This window comes from Saccoglossus kowalevskii, chromosome 22, assembly GCF_978046115.1.
Source record: "Saccoglossus kowalevskii chromosome 22, keSacKowa6.1, whole genome shotgun sequence".
Taxonomy (NCBI): Eukaryota; Metazoa; Hemichordata; class Enteropneusta; family Harrimaniidae; genus Saccoglossus; species Saccoglossus kowalevskii.
The window spans coordinates 24,015,041-24,039,124 of record NC_140662.1 but is presented as its reverse complement, the minus strand read 5'-3'; the positions used below and the strand labels follow the sequence as shown (position 1 = coordinate 24,039,124).

Here is a 24,084-nt window from a genome sequence, read left to right as displayed (position 1 = left end):
AAATTTGTCTAATTCGGTCTGCGTGGGAGTTGATTTTACCATGTAAACACTTGATGGCTCATCAGAATGCTGGAAACCAGTGTACAAATTTTGGCTGGTTCCCGCCTCAAGTGTCATGGCGTAGCCACAAAAGGCCAGTAACTAGTACATCTTGAATTTTCAAGGTGAATGTTCCGGCGAAGCACTCCACTATCACCTTGAAGTATTTCATTAGGACTACGTGTATGTGACAATGCCCTCACAGTTTAGAATCAGTTTACCAACAGCCAATCATATTGCTTCTTTCTTCAACGCGCTTGGCCAAGCTATCATAATCTTCGGGGTGGAACTAATTCACGAGACGCTCAACGTTACTATTTAAGACGCGCACCACTCTACCTTGTATTTATATGGGCTCTGCGCAAGCTGCCGGGTGAGCTGCTGTGAAACACCGGTCGAAAAGCCGGTGAAAATAGCTAAAATCGAGAAAACAGCACAAACTTTGAAGACATCCTAAACAATCAAATTTAAATATGTTGCATATGTAGGGGTAATCTTGTTACACTGTTCAGGGGGGTGTCAACAACCATCCCAAAATACCGTTTTCTGAAAATTTGTTGTCGGGTGTGTTTAAACCGAAGAACGAAAAACAAAGAACGAAGACAGAATATTCATACTGTTTAATCATAACAGTTTAATACATTTACATGCACTCATCGTTCTTACTGTTTAATCATAACATATATTTTCTTCGTTCTTCGGTTTAAGCACACCCTTTGTTTTCACCATGATGGTTGCCAGGCGGTGAAAATACCTGACCCGAGAATAAATGTCGCTGCACACAGTGGTAGCTGTGTTGGCTTAGATGTCGAGGCGCTTTCTGGCAGTCATTGTAACAAAGCTTTCTATTGGTCGGTAAACTTTCTATCGCGCAACCACGTGACATACATGGTTATGAATAGAATTACCGCACGGTGTTGTAGAGGGAGGAATGTCCGAACGGAACAACACCGTGCAGGCGGACGATGAACTAGTAATGAATCCGACATTCCGATTGGTCCATCATTTTCTTGTTGCTTGTTTTATTTCCCTTGGTTACCTGACGTCAGCGCTTACACTCGTGGCCCTAGAAGCAGGGGCTTCTTTTTACTCTCGAAAGTTGCGCTGTTTCTTTTGTTATAAATTTGCAACGAAACAGCGAGAAATGCCAGAAACATCACAAATATGTAAGTCTAAGCAGGCAGAATGTATGGGCATGGTGTAATGAAGACTTGTTTACAGAAAACAAATATTAGAATGTTTTCAAATTATGTCACTCGGCCATGTGACTTCCGTCCGGAATTCCAGCCCAGTGGAACAATGTGGCGATTACTAACTACCTGCGTCCTACTTGCCATTCGCAAAGGACCCCGGGAACCAGTGAACGTACAAATTCAGGAAGCTGGAAATCACTCCCTCCCTTTATTCTTGATAGGGTGGGCTCAACTCAACTCTTACAGATAATACTCATTGCAAAGGCACATTAAACATTACTACCGTACCTCCAAACTGCCCAAATGCCAAATGAGTACCCTTTTTTATAAAACAAAGTTGTTGTGTGAATACTGTTGCCAGTGTTGAACACCAGAAGGCGCAACTCGCTTTAAATATAATGTTCATGTACTAACACTGCATTGTGGGTAAAATATAAGCCAATCAGTTACCTTCATAAATGAGTAACGCAGCTAATGCACCATTGATGAGTTTCTCTTTGTTTTCAGCAAAGAAACCCTGAAATAAAGCAAACCAATATTTAATTATGAATAAGATCTAATGTGTACTCTGAAGAATAGAATACATTAACATCAGTGATGTTAGGGACTACGTCAAAAGATCGATGTCGGATAAAAAACTTATTTGCTTTAGTTTGGGGGTGGGGGGTTTTGACCTCAAAAAGTTTCCATCCTACAAAAAATTATTTTATTTTTTAATGAAGTCAAAAAAACCTTGGAGTATTTGTAGTTCGTTTTTTTCTATCCACTCATAGACAAAAATAACAGAAAATGAAAAAAAACAAGACGAGAAAATGGTTTGGTCTGAGTGTAAATATGTGCGTCAAATGAGGTCAATTTCAGGGCATGGACCTAGAGCATGCGCAGAACCCAGAAAGTAGTTTGCGCATGCGTATATTCCGCTTCATTATTACAACCAACTGCTATACCATACTACTGTCCGATTATCAATTTATATTTAATGGTGAATGTAGTCTGACGCCATGATCAATATTTATCAATTAAGTTTCAGTGGGGGGGGGGGGGAACTAAAAGAATTAAGTTTTTTATCCAACATCGATCTTTTGACGTCGTCCCTTAGTCCATTTCTAAATGGATAAGGAAATTAAAAAGATTCATCTCAGACCACCTACCGAAATATACCAAAATTCAACTGAAATGTGGTGAGCATTGGTGAGATATTGGTGGAACAAACAAACAAACAGAGCAAAGATAAACTCAAAAACTCTTGCCAAGCTACCGATAAATATTTATCATATTCCAAACTGACAATAAAATGGCAGAAATCACGTACATCAAATGTCAACACTGAGAAATTCATTCATAATAATTTTCATATTTTCACAAAAGCTCCCTCTAGTGACCAATGTTTTTACTTACATCCTGTGTCACTGCATGCAGAAGACCACTATATGATATGTTGTTATTAAACATAAATACAGCTTCCGCAAAAATGTTATCTGAAAATGAAGAAAAAAACTTGAGAAAGCACTCATCTATCTATACAATCTATCTAAATTAATGTTTAATAGATGTAAAGAACTGATTGACTACCGATATGGTCATTTAATATCTACAGGTGAGAATAGACAAGTACAATGTAGACTAATTTTATACTTACTAGGGTGTGAGGTTGTACTAACTACTAGGGGGTCCAGCTAAAAATATTATGCTTACTAGAAGTATAGCTAAAAATATTACACATACTAGAGGGTCCAGTTAAAAATCTTATATTTACTAGGGGGTCCAGCTAAAAATATTATGCTCACTAGGAAATACAGCTCAGTATTACACATACTAGAGAATCCAGCTAAAAATCTTATACCTACTAGGGAGTACAGCTACAAATCTTATACCTACTAGGGAGTACAGCTACAAATCTTATATTTACTAGGGAGTACATATAAAATTATGCTTACTAGGAAGTGCAGCTGATAATCATATACTTTAATACTAGAGGGTACAAGCTAACAATTGTATACTTACTAGAGGGTACAGCTAAAAATTGTATACTTACTAGAGGGTACAGCTAAAAATTGTATACTTACTAGGGGGTACAGCTAAAAATTGTATACTTACTAGGGGGTACAGCTAAAAATTGTATACTTACTAGGAGGTACAGCTAAAAATTGTATACTTACTAGGGGGTACAGCTAAAAATTGTATACTTACTAGGAGGTACAGCTAAAAATTGTATACTTACTAGGGGGTACAGCGAAAAATTGTATACTTACTAGGGGGTACAGCTAAAAATTGTATACTTACTAGGGGGTACAGCTAAAAATTGTATACTTACTAGGGGGTACAGCTAAAAATTGTATACTTACTAGGGGGTACAGCTAAAAATTGTATACTTACTCGGGGGTACAGCTAAAAATTGTATACTTACTAGGGGGTACAGCTAAAAATTGTATACTTACTAGGGGGTACAGCTAAAAATTGTATACTTACTCGGGGGTACAGCTAAAAATTGTATACTTACTAGGAGGTACAGCTAAAAATTGTATACTTACTAGGGGGTACAGCTAAAAATTGTATACTTACTAGGAGGTACAGCTAAAAATTGTATACTTACTTGGGGGTACAGCGAAAAATTGTATACTTACTAGGGGGTACAGCTAAAAATTGTATACTTACTCGGGGGTACAGCTAAAAATTGTATACTTACTAGGGGGTACAGCTAAAAATTGTATACTTACTAGGGGGTACAGCTAAAAATTGTATACTTACTAGGGGGTACAGCTAAAAATTGTATACTTACTAGGGGGTACAGCTAAAAATTGTATACTTACTCGGGGGTACAGCTAAAAATTGTATACTTACTAGGGGGTACAGCTAAAAATTGTATACTTACTAGGGAGTACAGCTAAAAATTGTATACTTACTAGGAGGTACAGCTAAAAATTGTATACTTACTAGGGGGTACAGCTAAAAATTGTATACTTACTAGGAGGTACAGCTAAAAATTGTATACTTACTAGGGGGTACAGCGAAAAATTGTATACTTACTAGGGGGTACAGCTAAAAATTGTATACTTACTCGGGGGTACAGCTAAAAATTGTATACTTACTAGGGGGTACAGCTAAAAATTGTATACTTACTAGGGGGTACAGCTAAAAATTGTATTCTTACTAGGGAGTACCGCTAAAAATTGTATACTTACTAGCGAGAACAGCAAAAAATTGTATACTTACTAGAGGGTACAGCTAAAAATTGTATACTTACTAGGAGGTACAGCTAAAAATTGTATACTTACTAGGGGGTACAGCTAAAAATTGTATACTTACTAGGGGGTACAGCTAAAAATTGTATACTTACTAGGGGGTACAGCTAAAAATTGTATACTTACTAGCGAGAACAGCGAAAAATTGTATACTTACTAGGGAGTACAGCTAAAAATTGTATACTTACTAGGGGGTACAGCTAAAAATTGTATACTTACTAGGGAGTACCACTAAAAATTGTATACTTACTAGGGGGTACAGCTAAAATTGTATACTTACTAGGGAGTACCGCTAAATATTGTATACTTACTCGGGGGGAACAGCTAAAAATTGTATACTTACTAGGGGGTACAGCTAAAAATTGTATTCTTACTAGGGAGTACCGCTAAAAATTGTATACTTACTAGCGAGAACAGCAAAAAATTGTATACTTACTAGAGGGTACAGCTAAATATTGTATACTTACTAGGAGGTACAGCTAAAAATTGTATACTTACTAGGAGGTACAGCTAAAAATTGTATACTTACTAGGGGGTACAGCTAAAAATTGTATACTTACTAGCGAGAACAGCGAAAAATTGTATACTTACTAGGGAGTACAGCTAAAAATTGTATACTTACTAGGGGGTACAGCTAAAAATTGTATACTTACTAGGGAGTACCACTAAAAATTGTATACTTACTAGGGGGTACAGCTAAAATTGTATACTTACTAGGGAGTACCGCTAAAAATTGTATACTTACTAGGAGGTACAGCTAAAAATTGTATACTTACTAGAGGGTACAGCTAAATATTGTATACTTACTCGGGGGGAACAGCTAAAAATTTGTATACTTACTAGGGGGTACAGCTAAAAATTGTATACTTACTAGGGAGTACCGCTAAAAATTGTATACTTACTAGGGGGTACAGCTAAAATTGTATACTTACTAGGGAGTACCGCTAAAAATTGTATACTTACTAGGAGGTACAGCTAAAAATTGTATACTTACTAGGGAGTACAGCTACAAATCTTATATTTACTAGGGAGTACATATAAAATTATGCTTACTAGGAAGTGCAGCTGATAATCATATACTTTAATACTAGAGGGTACAAGCTAACAATTGTATACTTACTAGAGGGTACAGCTAAAAATTGTATACTTACTAGAGGGTACAGCTAAAAATTGTATACTTACTAGGGGGTACAGCTAAAAATTGTATACTTACTAGGGGGTACAGCTAAAAATTGTATACTTACTAGGAGGTACAGCTAAAAATTGTATACTTACTAGGGGGTACAGCTAAAAATTGTATACTTACTAGGAGGTACAGCTAAAAATTGTATACTTACTAGGGGGTACAGCGAAAAATTGTATACTTACTAGGGGGTACAGCTAAAAATTGTATACTTACTCGGGGGTACAGCTAAAAATTGTATACTTACTAGGGGGTACAGCTAAAAATTGTATACTTACTAGGGGGTACAGCTAAAAATTGTATACTTACTCGGGGGTACAGCTAAAAATTGTATACTTACTAGGGGGTACAGCTAAAAATTGTATACTTACTAGGGGGTACAGCTAAAAATTGTATACTTACTCGGGGGTACAGCTAAAAATTGTATACTTACTAGGAGGTACAGCTAAAAATTGTATACTTACTAGGGGGTACAGCTAAAAATTGTATACTTACTAGGAGGTACAGCTAAAAATTGTATACTTACTTGGGGGTACAGCGAAAAATTGTATACTTACTAGGGGGTACAGCTAAAAATTGTATACTTACTCGGGGGTACAGCTAAAAATTGTATACTTACTAGGGGGTACAGCTAAAAATTGTATACTTACTAGGGGGTACAGCTAAAAATTGTATACTTACTAGGGGGTACAGCTAAAAATTGTATACTTACTAGGGGGTACAGCTAAAAATTGTATACTTACTCGGGGGTACAGCTAAAAATTGTATACTTACTAGGGGGTACAGCTAAAAATTGTATACTTACTAGGGAGTACAGCTAAAAATTGTATACTTACTAGGAGGTACAGCTAAAAATTGTATACTTACTAGGGGGTACAGCTAAAAATTGTATACTTACTAGGAGGTACAGCTAAAAATTGTATACTTACTAGGGGGTACAGCGAAAAATTGTATACTTACTAGGGGGTACAGCTAAAAATTGTATACTTACTCGGGGGTACAGCTAAAAATTGTATACTTACTAGGGGGTACAGCTAAAAATTGTATACTTACTAGGGGGTACAGCTAAAAATTGTATTCTTACTAGGGAGTACCGCTAAAAATTGTATACTTACTAGCGAGAACAGCAAAAAATTGTATACTTACTAGAGGGTACAGCTAAAAATTGTATACTTACTAGGAGGTACAGCTAAAAATTGTATACTTACTAGGGGGTACAGCTAAAAATTGTATACTTACTAGGGGGTACAGCTAAAAATTGTATACTTACTAGGGGGTACAGCTAAAAATTGTATACTTACTAGCGAGAACAGCGAAAAATTGTATACTTACTAGGGAGTACAGCTAAAAATTGTATACTTACTAGGGGGTACAGCTAAAAATTGTATACTTACTAGGGAGTACCACTAAAAATTGTATACTTACTAGGGGGTACAGCTAAAATTGTATACTTACTAGGGAGTACCGCTAAATATTGTATACTTACTCGGGGGGAACAGCTAAAAATTGTATACTTACTAGGGGGTACAGCTAAAAATTGTATTCTTACTAGGGAGTACCGCTAAAAATTGTATACTTACTAGCGAGAACAGCAAAAAATTGTATACTTACTAGAGGGTACAGCTAAATATTGTATACTTACTAGGAGGTACAGCTAAAAATTGTATACTTACTAGGAGGTACAGCTAAAAATTGTATACTTACTAGGGGGTACAGCTAAAAATTGTATACTTACTAGCGAGAACAGCGAAAAATTGTATACTTACTAGGGAGTACAGCTAAAAATTGTATACTTACTAGGGGGTACAGCTAAAAATTGTATACTTACTAGGGAGTACCACTAAAAATTGTATACTTACTAGGGGGTACAGCTAAAATTGTATACTTACTAGGGAGTACCGCTAAAAATTGTATACTTACTAGGAGGTACAGCTAAAAATTGTATACTTACTAGAGGGTACAGCTAAATATTGTATACTTACTCGGGGGGAACAGCTAAAAATTTGTATACTTACTAGGGGGTACAGCTAAAAATTGTATACTTACTAGGGAGTACCGCTAAAAATTGTATACTTACTAGGGGGTACAGCTAAAATTGTATACTTACTAGGGAGTACCGCTAAAAATTGTATACTTACTAGGAGGTACAGCTAAAAATTGTATACTTACTAGGGGGTACAGCTAAAAATTGTATACTTACTAGCGAGAACAGCGAAAAATTGTATACTTACTAGAGGGTACAGCTAAAAATTGTATACTTACTAGGGGGTACAGCTAAAAATTGTATACTTACTAGGGGGTACAGCTAAAAATTGTATACTTACTAGGGAGTACTGCTAAAAATTGTATACTTACTAGGGGGTACAGCTAAATATTGTATACTTACTAGGGGGTACAGCTAAAAATTGTATACTTACTAGGGGGTACAGCTAAAAATTGTATACTTACTAGGGAGTACAGCTAAAAATTGTATACTTACTAGGGGGTACAGCTAAAAATTGTATACTTACTAGGGGGTACAGCTAAAAATTGTATACTTACTAGGGGGTACAGCTAAAATTGTATACTTACTAGCGAGAACAGCGAAAAATTGTATACTTACTAGGGGTACAGCTAAAAATTGTATACTTACTAGGGGGTACAGCTAAAAATTGTATACTTACTAGGAGGTACAGCTAAAAATTGTATACTTACTAGGGGGTACAGCTAAAAATTGTATACTTACTAGAGGGTACAGCTAAAAATTGTATACTTACTAGGGGGTACAGCTAAAAATTGTATACTTACTAGGGGGTACAGCTAAAAATCTCAAATGTTGACTTTCCACTTCTTCATCTACAGGTATGTACAATGGAGCTAACCTATGACCTCGGTCAGTATTAGTCATTTTGACACATACATCTTTATTGCCGCTAGCCCGGACACCATCTAATAACGTCGCTAGTAATGCATCTCTGGATAAATGAAAACAATTGTATTCATTTTAAAAACAGAAACAAGTAATATCTCCTTGTTGCAGCATAGAAATGGCAATAGAGCTTTTTTTCTACAAGCTGAAGGGTCTATTGTTGAGGAAAATGAATAATTTTGACACCCTAGGTTGCTGGCAATCGGTAATTGCAGAAATCTAAATGATTTAAGCAGGACAACACACAGAATTTAATCGTGTTTCACACAGCACAGATTTCAAGATTACACTTTCTTCATACAGAGAGTAAAAGTGAGTTTTACCCATAGGAAATATGATGCATACCTTTCGACTGACATGAATGTCCTCTTGAAATTTTTCACAAACTCTAACTGGAACATTTGTGGATTCTCTTGACTGCGCACAATAGCAAATACCTAAAAGTTACAAAGATTTGTGATTAAAACATAGACAAACTATAAATGCCTTTCCCTAAAATATAAAGTCATTTCATGATCTCTTTTTTTTCATTATATAAATAAATCTGGTTTTCATTTCAATAATTACAGTAGAACGTCGATTATCCGGACGTCGATTATCCGAAATGTTCGGTTATCCGAACCTACTGTGTGTCCCCCAAAGTTTGTATGCAGGTCTGGCTGTGTTCCGTATAATACAAAAGTCAACTGTGAATAAATACTACAGTCGTCTTGTGTGATTTCCTGGTGCAACACTTTCAATAAAGCTATTATCAACATGTAATCCAACGTCTTTCACGTGTACGTTCATTGTTTACAGTGTCTGCGCAAACAATGAAACGAATTACAGTATCCAATAATTTCCTAAATTCAGACAAGCCTATTACGCCACACCAGTGTTCCACTGTAAATAAAAAATGTCCAAAAAACACAAACTTCATCAAATGTCTTCTCCACTGTTTACAGTCAGATCCTTAACTTTACCAAGTTGTAAGTCACCGCAGTTCCGATACGTTTTCCGGGAAAATTGTACGGGGTTCCACTGCCGTCAAAGAAACACGGCCATGAGCCGATCCCATGTTTTTTCCGATTTTTAATTTTAATGTCCAATATCAGAAGTCACATCCTTTTCGTAATAAAAAAAGAAAGAAAATAACTTCTGGGATGTCTTGCCACAGAAGCGACGCCAGTTTAATAGTGCAGTGAAAAAGAGAGACGAAACGACAACCCCTTGGTGTGCCTCTTTGATGGTTTATCAGCAGACAACGGCAACCAATGACCACAGTCGGGGGGCCGTTTGATGGTTCACAGCGTCGAAGTGTTTACGTCCGATGATCACAGTAGCCAACCTGGATTTTTACAACAATTTATTATAGGTCAATCGTTCTAGTTGTTAAAAACTTTGCTGAATCCAATAAAATTGGGACATCTTGTAGCAGTTTACCATTCGAAAATCCATGAGCAATCTGGTAACATCGAGGCGATCTATACACAGCGAATACGAAGCGACCTTTCACCTGTTTACTTTATCAGCGTCTTTTATCTAGGGTTGGCATGGCTACCCCCAGTGAAGTGTAAACGCGGTGTGTTTGATTTGGACACGAAGGTGTCAATTATAAATCGACTAGAACGTGGCGAAACCGCAAGCAATCTATCTACCGAGTATGGTGTTGGTAAATCGACGATAACCGATATCAAAGCAAAACAAAAGCTGCTGGATTTTTTCAGTAAAATGGATTCAAGTGCAGGACTGAAACGAAAGATAACGAAAACAGCCTATGACGATCGTTCAGAGAAATCCATCTTCACTTGGTTCCAGGACTTGGTTTTCCCAAGAAAGAAACAAAGAAACTTTATTATCGCTACATTTTACGGACATTTTGAAACATTTTTTAACATTCCAGCATGCAACATTTTTATTACAATGTATTACTGATTAAATAAAATTGTTTTTAATGACGTACTCTACATGTACTATTGTTTGATTTCATTACAGTCATGTGCGTTAGAATTTGTGTGTACGTGAGCCTGTAAACTTGAGCACGCCCACACAGGATCGCATATCCGAACTGTTTGCATAACCGAACAAAAAGCATGTCCCCCTAACAGTCCGGATAATCGATGTTCTACTGTATTAATAATTCAACCACTCAGAAAATCTAATTCGAACAATCCCGCATGTTTTACACATGCATCTGTCTGGCATAAGAATAATCCAAAATAAGCAATATCACCACCTACTAACACATGTGATGGTATATCATAATAAAGACATTAAGATGCGTGTATGAGAACGGGTACGTCATTCTTTGTGCATGACCTCTGTAAGAACCAATGATGTCATCAGTTGCCAGGTCGTACGGCGGTCATTTTGAACGTGATCAAGGCGAGTGACTCGTAGTTGATTTCCGTGAGATTTTCTCGCTGTCAATTTCGATTAATTTTTACTGACATTGATGGAACGTATTATATTAGAGTGATTTGGTAAATTTATGCTGAAATGAGAAATATTAGATGCATTTTAGCTGATATTTACACCTACCGAAAAAATACACAACTGGTCTGCTCGTTATGTAAACAAAGCAGATGGCGCCGGGTATTTATATTCACTTTCTCAAAAGGTGACGTGAAATGACATAACAAATTTTATTGGATAGTTATATTATGGTTGCCCACTGAGAGACAGATTCTGTTTCAGTTACGTTTCCATTGTGGGCACTTGTACTTAATCGTTTTCTGTCACGAGTACGTAGCGCAAGCGAAATTAAAACAACAAGTTGTGTTCCTGCTACGTATGCAAATCTTACTCTCTAATAATAACAATGAAATCCCTATAGTGTTGATTGTTACTTTCTAATATGGTATGACGCATATATTAGTACTTACATCACACAGAGGCTTCACAGTAACTACAGCATAACTGGCTGGATCTCTTTCAACTATGCACGTCTCTGTCAAAGCTAACACTCGCTTCACAGGTTCCGGATGCCTGTTTGTCAATTTCTGTACGCTGAACTCTGCAAGTGATGTTAGGCTTTCATCATTGCTAAAAACAAAAGAATTGAGTAGTGAAGACTGTATAAAATGTGAAAGAATGGACCAATGGGTAATGTAAATGTTTCAATATACATAGTTTGAAATCAAATGACATTTAGATCCAACTAAATGATATCTTGATCAAATCAAAGGATATCTAGATCAAATCTAATGATACCTTGATCAAATCAAACAATATCTTGAACTAATCAAGGGATACCTTGATCAAATCGAAGGATATCTTAATGAAAGCAAACGATATCTAGACCTAATCAAATGATACCATAATCAAATCAAAAAATATTTAGGTCAAATTAAATGACACCTGGATCAAATCAAACAAAAGTAACTGTTGAATTTTAATCGCATATCAGCACAGCGACCGTATTTCAGATAGTACTTACCCATACTTTCCGAGTCGATGAACTGCAAACTGTTCAAAAGTGATCGGATCTTTTCGTAATCTTAACGAAATACCAATATGGTTACCAGAGTATTCTATGGCTAACTTTATCAGTTCGTCACGCTGTTCACTAGCAAACAAATGCTAGATGGAAAAGAAAGTTGAAATTTTTTTAAATTGCTCGCAAATATTCAGACTATAATATAAAAACAAAGATGATAGCCTTATTGATTATTTGACAATACATTTGTGATACAAATGTATTTAAATGTTACAACATTAACAATATTTTAATTTACATAACATGATTGGAATGAGATCTTCCATGTACACCATCATGAATGATACATAGCCCTTATCTTTATCCGCCTTTGATCAGTAGATTTTGATGAAATAATATGAATAAAATTGTCAGTATATCAGAATGAATAATAACATTATTAGGATATTTATTTATAAATAAAGAAATAAACAAGTTAGCAGTGTGAAAATAAACTCACTGGATTGAAAGCATCTATTAAACTTACCAGTCGAGAGAACCCTCCATGTATTATGGCAAATCCACCAGGATAATCTGACAACTAAAATTAGAAAAAAAATAATAGTAATTATGATTATATTGGGAACTTGATCAAACATATAGTGTTCATTGATAAACCGACCACTATAAAACTCACTAGTGTAATTCCTATTTTTTCAAACCATAAATTTCCAATGTTAAACACAAAACTGTACTATAAAACTCACTAGTGTAATTCCTATTTCTCCAAATGTATACATTATCAATGTTAAACACAAAACTGTACTATAAAACCCTCTAGTGTAATTCCTATTTTTTCAAACCATACTTTCCCAATGTTAAACACAAAACTGTACTATAAAACTTACTAGTGTAATTCCTATTTCTCCAAATGTATACATTATCAATGTTAAACACAAAACTGTACTATAAAACCCTCTAGTGTAATTCCTATTTTTTCAAACCATACTTGCCCAATGTTAAACACAAAACTGTACTATAAAACTCACTAGTGTAATTCCTATTTCTCCAAATGTATACATTACCAATGTTAAACACAAAACTGTACTATAAAACTCACTAGTGTAATTCCTATTTCTCCAAATGTATACATTATCAATGTTAAACACAAAACTGTACTATAAAACCCTCTAGTGTAATTCCTATTTTTTCAAACCATACTTTCCCAATGTTAAACACAAAACTGTACTATAAAACTTACTAGTGTAATTCCTATTTCTCCAAATGTATACATTATCAATGTTAAACACAAAACTGTACTATAAAACCCTCTAGTGTAATTCCTATTTTTTCAAACCATACTTGCCCAATGTTAAACACAAAACTGTACTATAAAACTCACTAGTGTAATTCCTATTTCTCCAAATGTATACATTACCAATGTTAAACACAAAACTGTACTATAAAACTCACTAGTGTAATTCCTATTTCTCCAAATGTATACATTACCAATGTTAAACACAAAACTGTACTATAAAACTCACTAGTGTAATTCCTATTTCTCCAAATGTATACATTACCAATGTTAAACACAAAACTGTACTATAAAACTCACTAGTGTAATTCCTATTTATCCAAATGTATACATTATCAATGTTAAACACAAAACTGTACTATAAAACCCTCTAGTGTAATTCCTATTTCTCCAAATGTATACATTATCAATGTTAAACACAAAACTGTACTATAAAACTCACTAGTGTAATTCCTATTTCTCCAAATGTATACATTATCAATGTTAAACACAAAACTGTACTATAAAACTCACTAGTGTAATTCCTATTTCTCCAAAGGTATACATTATCAATGTTAAACACAAAACTGTACTATAAAACTCACTAGTGTAATTCCTATTTCTCCAAAGGTATACATTATCAATGTTAAACACAAAACTGTACTATAAAACTCACTAGTGTAATTCCTATTTTTACAAATATATTAAACATTACCAATGTTAAACACAAAACTACTATAAAACTCATGTAATTCCTATTTTTTCAAGACATACATTCAAAAGTTAAAACTGAAAACACTACTATAAAACTCACTAGTGTGAACCCTTCTATATCTTTGTAGTCATATCGTGCCAAAGTTCTATTAGATGAGGGGTCTTTTTGAATTAAGGCTGCAGGTGCTATTTCTAAAATCACAGGTATTCTCTTTTCACTCCAATGGTGTTTAACAGCATTAAACCTCTGAAAAAAAAAAAATATAAAGAACAGATTGTATTGAGAATAAATTATTACCAATAACATGAACCCCACAATATATTCAGAAATTGACATTTAAGAAAGAAGAATATCAACAAACTAGACTCAGAGTTTTCAACCCGCCTATTCATATAGGACATATATAAACTATAATATCTTGTCTTCATAGGACACAGAATAGTAAAATTAGACCTCTTGATGGTCAGCATTTTGATATTACAGTTAATTTATGTATTTATGTATTATTATTGTTTTCAAAAATGTATACTTGAGATTGTGATGGGCCCGTGGCCTAGTATGGCAATAAAGTTGAAAATGTCAAAGAAACTGTTGAAGACATCAAACAAAATGGCTGCCAGCGGCCACCCAAAATCACAAAAACAGAAAAACAAGGTGCACCAGTAACACAACTCATATGTTTGAATTAATTGGCTTAGGGACATCTGAAAAATAATTGATGACATGTTGAAAGACAAAAATAACCACCAGTGAGTCAAATTTCACTGAAATAGAAAACAAATTGACATATTTATTCATTCTTTGTACATTAAGTGAATAAAATCACTGTGATCAGAAAAAGAATGTGCCATAATTTAAATACCACTTTCATTATTGCAACTTTTCAATGATTAATTCAAACTCACCTTTTCTGAACCTTTTTTGTAATCAGCAAATGCAGTGAAAAAATGCTAAAAATTGAAAAAAAAGTGATAAAATATCTGTTAATATAATTTGCTGGAATAGCACCAACAATTTTAGATAAACAAGAACTGTATACACTATAGAATTAGTTTCTTAGAAAGCATTCCTGTAAAATCTTAATAATGTATGTATAGCAAATACAAGTCAGGCTTACCAATGCTTCTGTGAGAACGTCCGCCCTGTGCTCCGTAGAAAACCTCATAGTCTCATTTTTCTTGCCTTTCTTGAATGTTATGCAGAACTCTGTATTTGTTTGAGCTTTAAAGTTTGGTGAAATGCCACAAAAATCAGTGTTATATGCCCACTGGAATAAATAAGAAAAACAATTACAAACAATCCATTTCAGAGAAATCACCACCAGACTTGTAGATAGTTGTCACACCACACACTTAATACAACCATTACACGGGCTTGGTGAAATATTTAATTATACAAATATCTATTTCTTTACCTGATTTGTAATTTCTAAGCTGCCAGGATTATAAGTTCTAATTCCTTTTGTTCCAACTGAAAATATTCTTTTATATCTGAAAAAAAAAAGCCTCACTGTGTTAAAATAAATGTGACATAACTCTTTGATTCATGGACACAGAATTCTGAAAGTTTTTGGTAAAATGCAATAATTATATTATTTCAATATTGTTATATGTTTGCTACAAATTGAGGAGTTTTCAATCAATCACATGTTAAAAATAAGACAGTTTATAAGTATATCATGGGTGGTGAGCAAAGATGACAACAGCAATAAAACCACTAGTTGCAGTGTCACAGAGATGATTTCTTAGTTAACTTTTAATTTCCAATTTTCTTGGTTAATACTTTTGTTTAGTAATAAAAATACACCATATATTTTTAATTTTTCTGTATTTTTGTTTAAGACTTACTTGTATGAAAGCAGAATACAGAATGAAAATCTTATTTTTCAAAGTTCACCACATTACATGTATTTAGAAACTGTACATGTTTGTGTATGAGCGCCAAACTCTTGTGGAAAGACATTAATCAACTGGTAAAGATGGACACTCAGTTTTGGAACCAGCTATCATTGAAGATAGAGCTATTCAACTTTGAATTCCAGGAACATCTATAGGTTGAATAAACTTTGAGCCAAACTGGTCATCGAGTCACTGTTTTGTAAAGAATTTCAGGCCAGCTATACATGTATAATTTAGCCAAAACTATTTTTGCTTACCAATAAATTCAGCCTTTGATGAATTGGCGAATTGAAGAGCGAGTCCCAAATCCCATTTTATTTTTCTACCAAATTCACAAAAGCAAATACAGCTACTATTATTTGTCTGCCAATTTTTGAACACACATTATATTTAATTGTCAATTAACTAGAAGTGTCAGATGATTTCAGTACTCTTTGATCAAATTATCACATGACAGCTGATTAGAGACACACATGATCAGAGCAACATAATGTACACAAACACTTCACAGTTCAAAGGTCAGTATGATCGATGCAAATGACTCCAACACGCCCATATTAGATGTATTTTATCGTCATGTCAAAAAATTGGTTGAAATGAATAAAAAAATGTTGTATACTGGTAATATGAGAAGACATGTCAGTCAATATTTTATCCTCTGAACACCAAAGCATAAATTTTTTTTTTTTTATTTTTCCAAACAAATTTATCAGGATATTTGACCTTTTCACCTTTATAAGCTGAACATTCCAAAAAATGAACAATTTTCTCACTTCCTTTTGTGTTCAGTTTAACTTTTTCACCACCAGTTCCCTCTTTTCATCAAAAATAAGTCCTGTTCATAGTCTGCACTTTTCTTCAGAAGATTGGGACAATTAATAGCCAACATTTTTTCAGTAAAAAATGAAAATCAACTAAAATTTTGTCTGTTGGCTCCAAAGTTAAGTGTCTATTTCCAGAATATTGAAGAATTTAAAAAAAAATGCTGAAAAATTTGGACTTGAAAGTCTGGTAGTGAAAAGGTTAAAGAATGCGAAATGATATTCATTCATTCATTCATTCATTCATTCATTCATTCATTCATTCATTCATTCATTCATTCATTCATTCATTCATTCATTCATTCATTCATTCATTCATTCATTCATTCATTCATTCATTCATTCATTCATTCATTCATTCATTCATTCATTCAAGAGAGAGATAGTACAATATAGACAAAAACATTTTTTATATTGTTGTTCAATAGTCCATACTGCGAACCATTTCAGATTATGATTCATTATAAACTAAAACTGTTGTATTTGCATGGAATAAAATAGTATTTGTAACCACTTAATACGCATATGCAGTGATTGATTATTTCAATCAAAAAATGAAAATGCCATCTGATATGTAACATTTGCTTTTATAGTAATAGTTAGCACAACTAATCGTTGTTGCTATTAATAGCGATAGAAACATTGTATTACTAAGGATGCAATAAAGTTATTAATATTCTACAAAAATTACATGTTCTCACTCATAATGTAGAAATTACAAAAAAAAAAGTAAAAAAAAACAGCCTAAAAATGTTGCACTTTATGTTGAAAGTGATATTCAATAATACAATGTACTAGGTTAACAAGAGAATATCGCAAAGTATGTATAAAGGCAGTACAGTGCTTGTATCGGCAAATGTATAGCGGAGGTCAATGTGTTTTCTTACTGCAAAAAATATACATGCATTTTGTGATATTGTTGTGATAACTTAACTATTATATTGTAAAATACTTTATTGGAATTAATTTTTGCTATTTTCACTGAATCATTCCTTCAGTGAAAATAAAATCCAGCGTGTAGACGCCATTTGGTGTTTAAATATTAGATTATGAAGTTATTTCGGTTTATATGTATAGCGCCCTCTAAGTGAGAGTTATTCTTTTGTTTTAGTAGTATGTTGACCCTTGACCCCTAGATACTAGACCATAATAGTCAGAATGATACAAGACCGCAGGGATAGCGCAAGGAAACCTATTTCGCTACGGAAACCAGGAGATTATATTAGTTTTTACGGACTTTATTGTATTAAGAATTGCTTTGGAATACGTGTGACAGTTTGGAGTTAACGTATTGTATTAAACCTGGTCGATTCAGTATAACTTTGTTTGCCGGCTTTTCTGTGTGTGATTGGAAGTTGGATGCGTCGCAACGGTGAGTCGGGTCAAACAACGCAAGGTAGGACGAAGCTATTTGTACGATTGAGTTCTGTTGAAAACTTTGTGAATCCTATGAAGACACCGGGAATTTCCCTGTTATTATTCTCAACGAACGGTGCCTACACAGCGAATACATTTTTTCCCCCTAGATTTTAAATTCAACTCGCAAAAAATCAGTGAAAATAAATCCCAACAAAACACCCAAAAAGGCTTTTCAACAAAAATTGATTCCAGCTAAAATAAAGTATTTTACAGTAGACCTTTTTTTGTTGTAGCACCATGTAATGATTTAATGAAATACAGTAACCCTAAATAGCAACAAAAAAAAGTTTTGTGGTGTGCGATCATTCACACTGAGGAACAGGATTATATTTCTGTTCTTCTGCATTCAATGTAAACAAAGAAGTGTTTGAATGCGAGGTCAACAATTGGGAATGTTGCTATATTAGTGACGTGGTTAACCCACAAATAAAGGTAAATTTGAACGAGTACACATTGATTTTTAAATGAAATCAGAAACACTTTGTTAAGAGACGGTATATTTCATTGTTTTCAGTAGTACATGTAGAATAATGAGTATTACTGTAAAATCTGTATTAGAAGCTGCGGCTTCTATTAAAACAGAGGGGATGCGGTTTCTATTAGAACATCTACACATACAAGAAATGGTAAATGTTTGGTTCTCAATTATCCAAAAAGAATGGGTGCGACTTCTATTAGAGATGCGGCTTCTAATACAGATTTTACGGTATTACTGTAAAATACTTTATTTTAGCTGGAATTTATTTTGACTGATTTTGACAAGTTGAATGTAAAATATAGGTAAAAAGGTATATTCACTGGATTTTATTTTCACTGAATTATTCCTTCAGCGAAAAAAACAAAAATTAATTCCAAGTTGGAAGTATTTTACAGTATTAGGAATTTATAAAGGTAGGTACATATAACTGTAATATCCATGTCGATGATTAGCAACGAACATCTCATTCCACAGGTGCTTCAATCAAACTCATTTGCATAAATCAAACTCATTTGCATAAATCAAACTCATTTGCATAAATCAAACTCATCATAGTTGGTATAAGGTACTTACTTTCCTCGCCATGAGTGTTTAGTGGTAAAATAGCATGAGACATCCTTGTTGTCTCTCATATCCCCCTCCATCTTGAAGGGGTATGATGCAGATACTACGTAATCTAGTTAGGATCTGAAATAAATGAATGAAAGGGTTTTAAAAATTACAAATACAGATTACTAGATCTTACTAGAAATAGTTAATAATCATGTGGTACAGAAATACATCAAATCTGAGAAGCACTTTGCAATGCACAGTCCCTGTTTTCTATTTAATGTTAAAGACCATATGCATATAAAATTTAGTTGTGTGAGTACCCGGTAATAGGAGTAGTTTTGGTGTCACGTAGAATGTAACAGCAGATGGAATAATGTATATCCAATGACATTTTTCACTATGGAGAATTGGAGATACATAGCATATGATGTTGCAGTACTTAAGTGACCTGATAGATGGATTAAGACAGTCATCTTGGATAGACTTTCAAATCAAAGTGACATTAATCAACCTCCAGTAATGGTTACTCCATGGACACCAATTTTGTTCAGGAAATTAAACAACACATGTCCAAGGTCTGGTTCTGGACATGTCAAAATAACTGATTTTAAAACAGTCATCAGTCGAGCATCTTTGATAAGATGACAACATTATTATACTTGTATGTATGTGTGTATATGTGTGCCATGATGGAAAATCTTGGTATAAATTTTGAATTAAACTACTGAATATACGAGATATATTTCTAAAATTAAGTTGTCAAAAACAAAAAAGGTTCAAAATTACAAATCAAATGAGAGTTTTTTAAACAAAAAAATTGTCAGCAGTTGGTGATCTTTGATCGAATGACAAAATTATTGTATGTGCATATGTAATCCATGATGTACTGTCTATGTATAGGCCACCAGTTGGCCATTTCGAGTTGGGACTGTTCATAATGGTTAATCCTACCACGTTCCACCATCTGGATTGGCTAGGCAGATGGTTTTCTCTATTCCATGTAGTGTTCTTGCAACAGACAGTAATTAGAACACATAAAGTCACTACACATGTTCATACAATGAGTAACTTATTTGAAATGACTTGTATTTCAGAATTATCAATAATTTACAATGTACATGTTCTTTCTGACTTCAGTGTATTGTTTTATCTGGAGAAATAAATGAGTGAACATTTAATCCATATATTTGTTTTCCCAATATGTCACATGCAACTGGCCAGGAATCCATACAATGAATTGATTACAGACCAATACAAAGAACTGCAGACACCAGATGACAGTTACAGTAACATCATCATGAGTTTGAGTTACAGTACAGCAACTCCATCTAAGTCTGTTACAACTTGTTATAAGTACACATATAAATACATGTATCTGTATCAGGTGGGGAATATATTTGTGATCATAAATAGTCATAACAAAATATAGAGTAAAATAATAAATCTATAAGTATGCTAGAAAATGCTATGGTCAATACACAAAATAAATGTATATGAAGTACAATATGTAGATTTTACCCAACATGCTTTGGGACATATAATCAAATTTACACCTGTAAATACTGATAAATATATTCCCTAGCTTACAGATATGCTCAATTTTATGTTGGTACTCTGCCTGCTGCCAAGCTTCAAATGATGGTATCACGTATTTAAATAATGTCATCAGTATTGTCTATTTGCCAGGCCACATTATTTGCAGTCTGAAATCAAACATTAGTAGACTTTTAATGTCACATTTTCTATTGTTCTTTAAATCTATCTTTAATAATAAATCACAGGCCAAAACAATAATATTATACAGATTCCTTGTAATATTAATATTTAGTCCAACATCATCCTATCAGAAAGGTTATCAATTTGAATAAGTGAGCGGTCATAGTCGCTACATGCATGTCACTTAAAGCATGTGAGTGAATTATGTACTAACTTGGGCCAATCACTAATTATTTAATTTCAATGAAATCTATTTACAATTTGTTATAAATATGTTTATAAAATAAGGTACATCTTTGTATTGTTCACTGTATTCCATGTTGTTGTCTATTCAGTTGTATTTCTCCAAGACCCACATTTGTATTTCCTTCTTTCCCAGATTAATTATGGAGCCAATAGACTTTCAAGATTTTAATGGAAAGAAAGACATACCCAGAAAGTACACACAACTACATTGGAATTATCTTGTACCTAAGCCATAAGGCATGGGTCTTTTCAAGTATGGGTCCACAATCCTTAGGAAAACACCAATGCATCATGGGAAAGCATATTTGAATGGCCCACTTAACTTTTGCCTTGTGCATGTATATAAACATTATCAGTATGTGCTAACATTTTATGTACACCATTCTTTGCCTTGACAGTTCATATCATGACATCATTAACAGTTTGAATTACTAGTAGCCTTTGATTAACATAGTTCCTCTAACATAGAGGTAGACTGTGATTTAAATGAATCTAGAGAGACTGTAATTTAAACAAACCTCTGATTGACAGTCATTTGGAAGACTTGCATGGCTGTTTAAAACTTGCCTTCTCATCATTGGCAACCGTGAAAGGTGTTTAATTACTTTCTCCATACTCAGTTTACCTTTTGAAAACTTTTATAGGGAAAAAATCGCCGTTATTTTTTGTCAAAATTGCATTTTAACATCATTCACTTCTGCATTACGTTAAAAAAATTGCATTGTCAATAAACGGGAAATTTTGTCAGTACGACACAGCATTTTGTTTGGTTGATTTTAAGCCAAAGGACATTGTTTCAGGTCAAATCGGCTGAAAGACATCATAGCGAAAAATTCTTTGCATCAAGAGTTTGCGTATGATCGAATACATCCCACAACAAAATTAATGATAAAGATCTTGCCTTTGAATGTTTTCCCACAGACCCTACTCATTTTTACACTGTAAATTCAGACAGTATGTAAATCGTATTAGAATAAAATGTGTGTATTTCTATGAACATGTTTGTTTCTTCACTGTAAAAGTGTGTGGAAATCAATGACGCATTTTTTTTTCCTCAAAAAGACGCAATATTCCCCCGAGCCCGGCATGGTGAACAAAAGAAGGTTACAATGTTAAACCCCCAAAAAGCATCTCTGAGGTGGTCCTCAAGTATAAGCCCACCCCTTACTTTCCCCGATTTTACATGTTGAGGCCCCTGGGCTTATGACTAAAGTCAAAATTGTATACTACAAGTATACAATTGATGTATGGGATTCTGGGATAATTCTGATTATCAAAAATATGAATTTCGCTGAGCAGATACATCATAATGGTGTGTGAATTGCATACTAAAATCTGGTTACCATCTTTCTTTTTATACACCCAGAGCCGCAGTTTAACTGTGGTATTTTAATAAAACTCAAGGTGTTATTATAGTTTCATATTATACATACGGTAAACTATTTATTAGAAAAATACCGAAACTGTCAAGTCAATTTGAAGTTTCATCAGCTTTCATATTTTCCAAGAACCTGTACAAACTAATAGCCACTTTCATAAATGTATACCACGATATACCATAGACTTAAATTATGAAATTGTGCAACCTTTCTTAGTATCGCATGATGACAGGAGGTGGGACACGCGGATTAGAACTTTAATCCAACCACACTGCAGTTACCATGGTGAAAACGAAATTAGAAATTGATATGCAAAATGCATGCAAATTTAATTCTTTGAAAAAATAAATAATATTTTCCATTTAAGATATGCGATAAATGACTGAAGATATCTTTCGATATGATGTCACAGCAATAACATATAGCTACAAGTTTATTTATTCGCATGATTAATAGCCTAGCCATAAACTGATAAAGGGCAGATATCAGTCATCGATTCTGTCGGTGCTGACGATTTCCTGTTCTGTGACACGATCACGCAAGTTCCAGGCGGGCTTCACACACACCCAGACGCATTTCACACGAAATATCACGCTGATTAGGAAATACGTCACCCTAACAGAATACATCGACCATACGGCTGTCTGACTCAACAATTCCAGTATTTTTGAAACGTGGACAGTCGACCGGGTCAAAGCCGACAACGTGATTTTGTTTTCAGTATACATGGAACGCCCACAGAACAATATTAATATCAACAAAAATAATGAACTGTTCTTACGTAATATACTTGTGCAACAACTATTGTAATGTCCAGATCTTCTATCGTGGATGTAATGGGATTCCTGTACAAGTACCTTAATACGACGGCGATATACTGAGTATACTGTGATTATTTCCAAAAAGTTCACTCCTTCGCCGCCATGTTGGATTTGGTCATGTGCTAAACTAAACCCCCTAAGTTTCTCGTACTTTTTATAACGATCACCTAGTTACACGATATTGACCAAATCGAGCATCCAATATTTTGACCATGAGAAATTCCTGGGGGCAATGACAGAATTGAAAAAAAATTTGCACATGGAAAAAAACGTGGATAAAAGGCCCTTAGGAATCAATAACAGAAAACAACTCTTAGGGGAAATATATCTTGCATATAATTGTTAATATTTTTTTTTTCTCTTTTCTTTTCTTACTTTTTATATGGGCTTGTCCTGAAATAAAAGATAATAAAATATCAAATAATAATATTCCCTCTATTGAAAACAGAAAAAAATAGCACAAAAGTAAAGAAAGTTTTTCTACGGTACTACTAGTATTAGAGTGGAACATTTTGAATCTGAGAGAAGGATTGAGTGTGTGAGTTTCACTGACTATCCCCCAGTCTTTTTCTCAACTCTCAGAGCAACAAAGGTATTCCCTTTATTTTTATAAATATTTATAAATTCATAATGCAAACTGAAATGAGACTTATATTGATTGAGTGAATAACATTAGATTGTTAAAACATGATATTATGCACTACGCTTATTGATTGACGAGTTGGATTCAACTGCCATTGAAATTTATAAATATTTATAAAGATGAAGGGTACATTTACGTTG

At 34.0% G+C, this 24,084-nt stretch overlaps 1 protein-coding gene across 1 annotated transcript in view; it reads right to left on the bottom strand.

Moving 5' to 3' along the window:
- Window positions 1-23,417, bottom strand: part of LOC100376418 (dnaJ homolog subfamily C member 13-like) — a 77,091-nt gene extending 53,674 nt beyond the window's left edge. The window contains exons 1-13 of the mRNA XM_085496037.1: window positions 23,262-23,417; window positions 19,161-19,274; window positions 15,386-15,461; window positions 15,089-15,238; window positions 14,877-14,921; window positions 14,071-14,217; window positions 12,510-12,563; window positions 11,984-12,126; window positions 11,430-11,589; window positions 8,911-9,002; window positions 8,445-8,611; window positions 2,631-2,710; window positions 1,683-1,749 (exon numbers count right to left, since the gene is read on the bottom strand). Of these exons, the coding sequence (XP_085352163.1) occupies window positions 1,683-1,749; window positions 2,631-2,710; window positions 8,445-8,611; window positions 8,911-9,002; window positions 11,430-11,589; window positions 11,984-12,126; window positions 12,510-12,563; window positions 14,071-14,217; window positions 14,877-14,921; window positions 15,089-15,238; window positions 15,386-15,461; window positions 19,161-19,231 (1,252 nt within the window). The 5' untranslated portion in view covers window positions 19,232-19,274; window positions 23,262-23,417. The remainder of the gene's footprint in view (window positions 1-1,682; window positions 1,750-2,630; window positions 2,711-8,444; window positions 8,612-8,910; window positions 9,003-11,429; window positions 11,590-11,983; window positions 12,127-12,509; window positions 12,564-14,070; window positions 14,218-14,876; window positions 14,922-15,088; window positions 15,239-15,385; window positions 15,462-19,160; window positions 19,275-23,261) is intronic.
- Window positions 23,418-24,084: the final 667 nt, after the last annotated feature.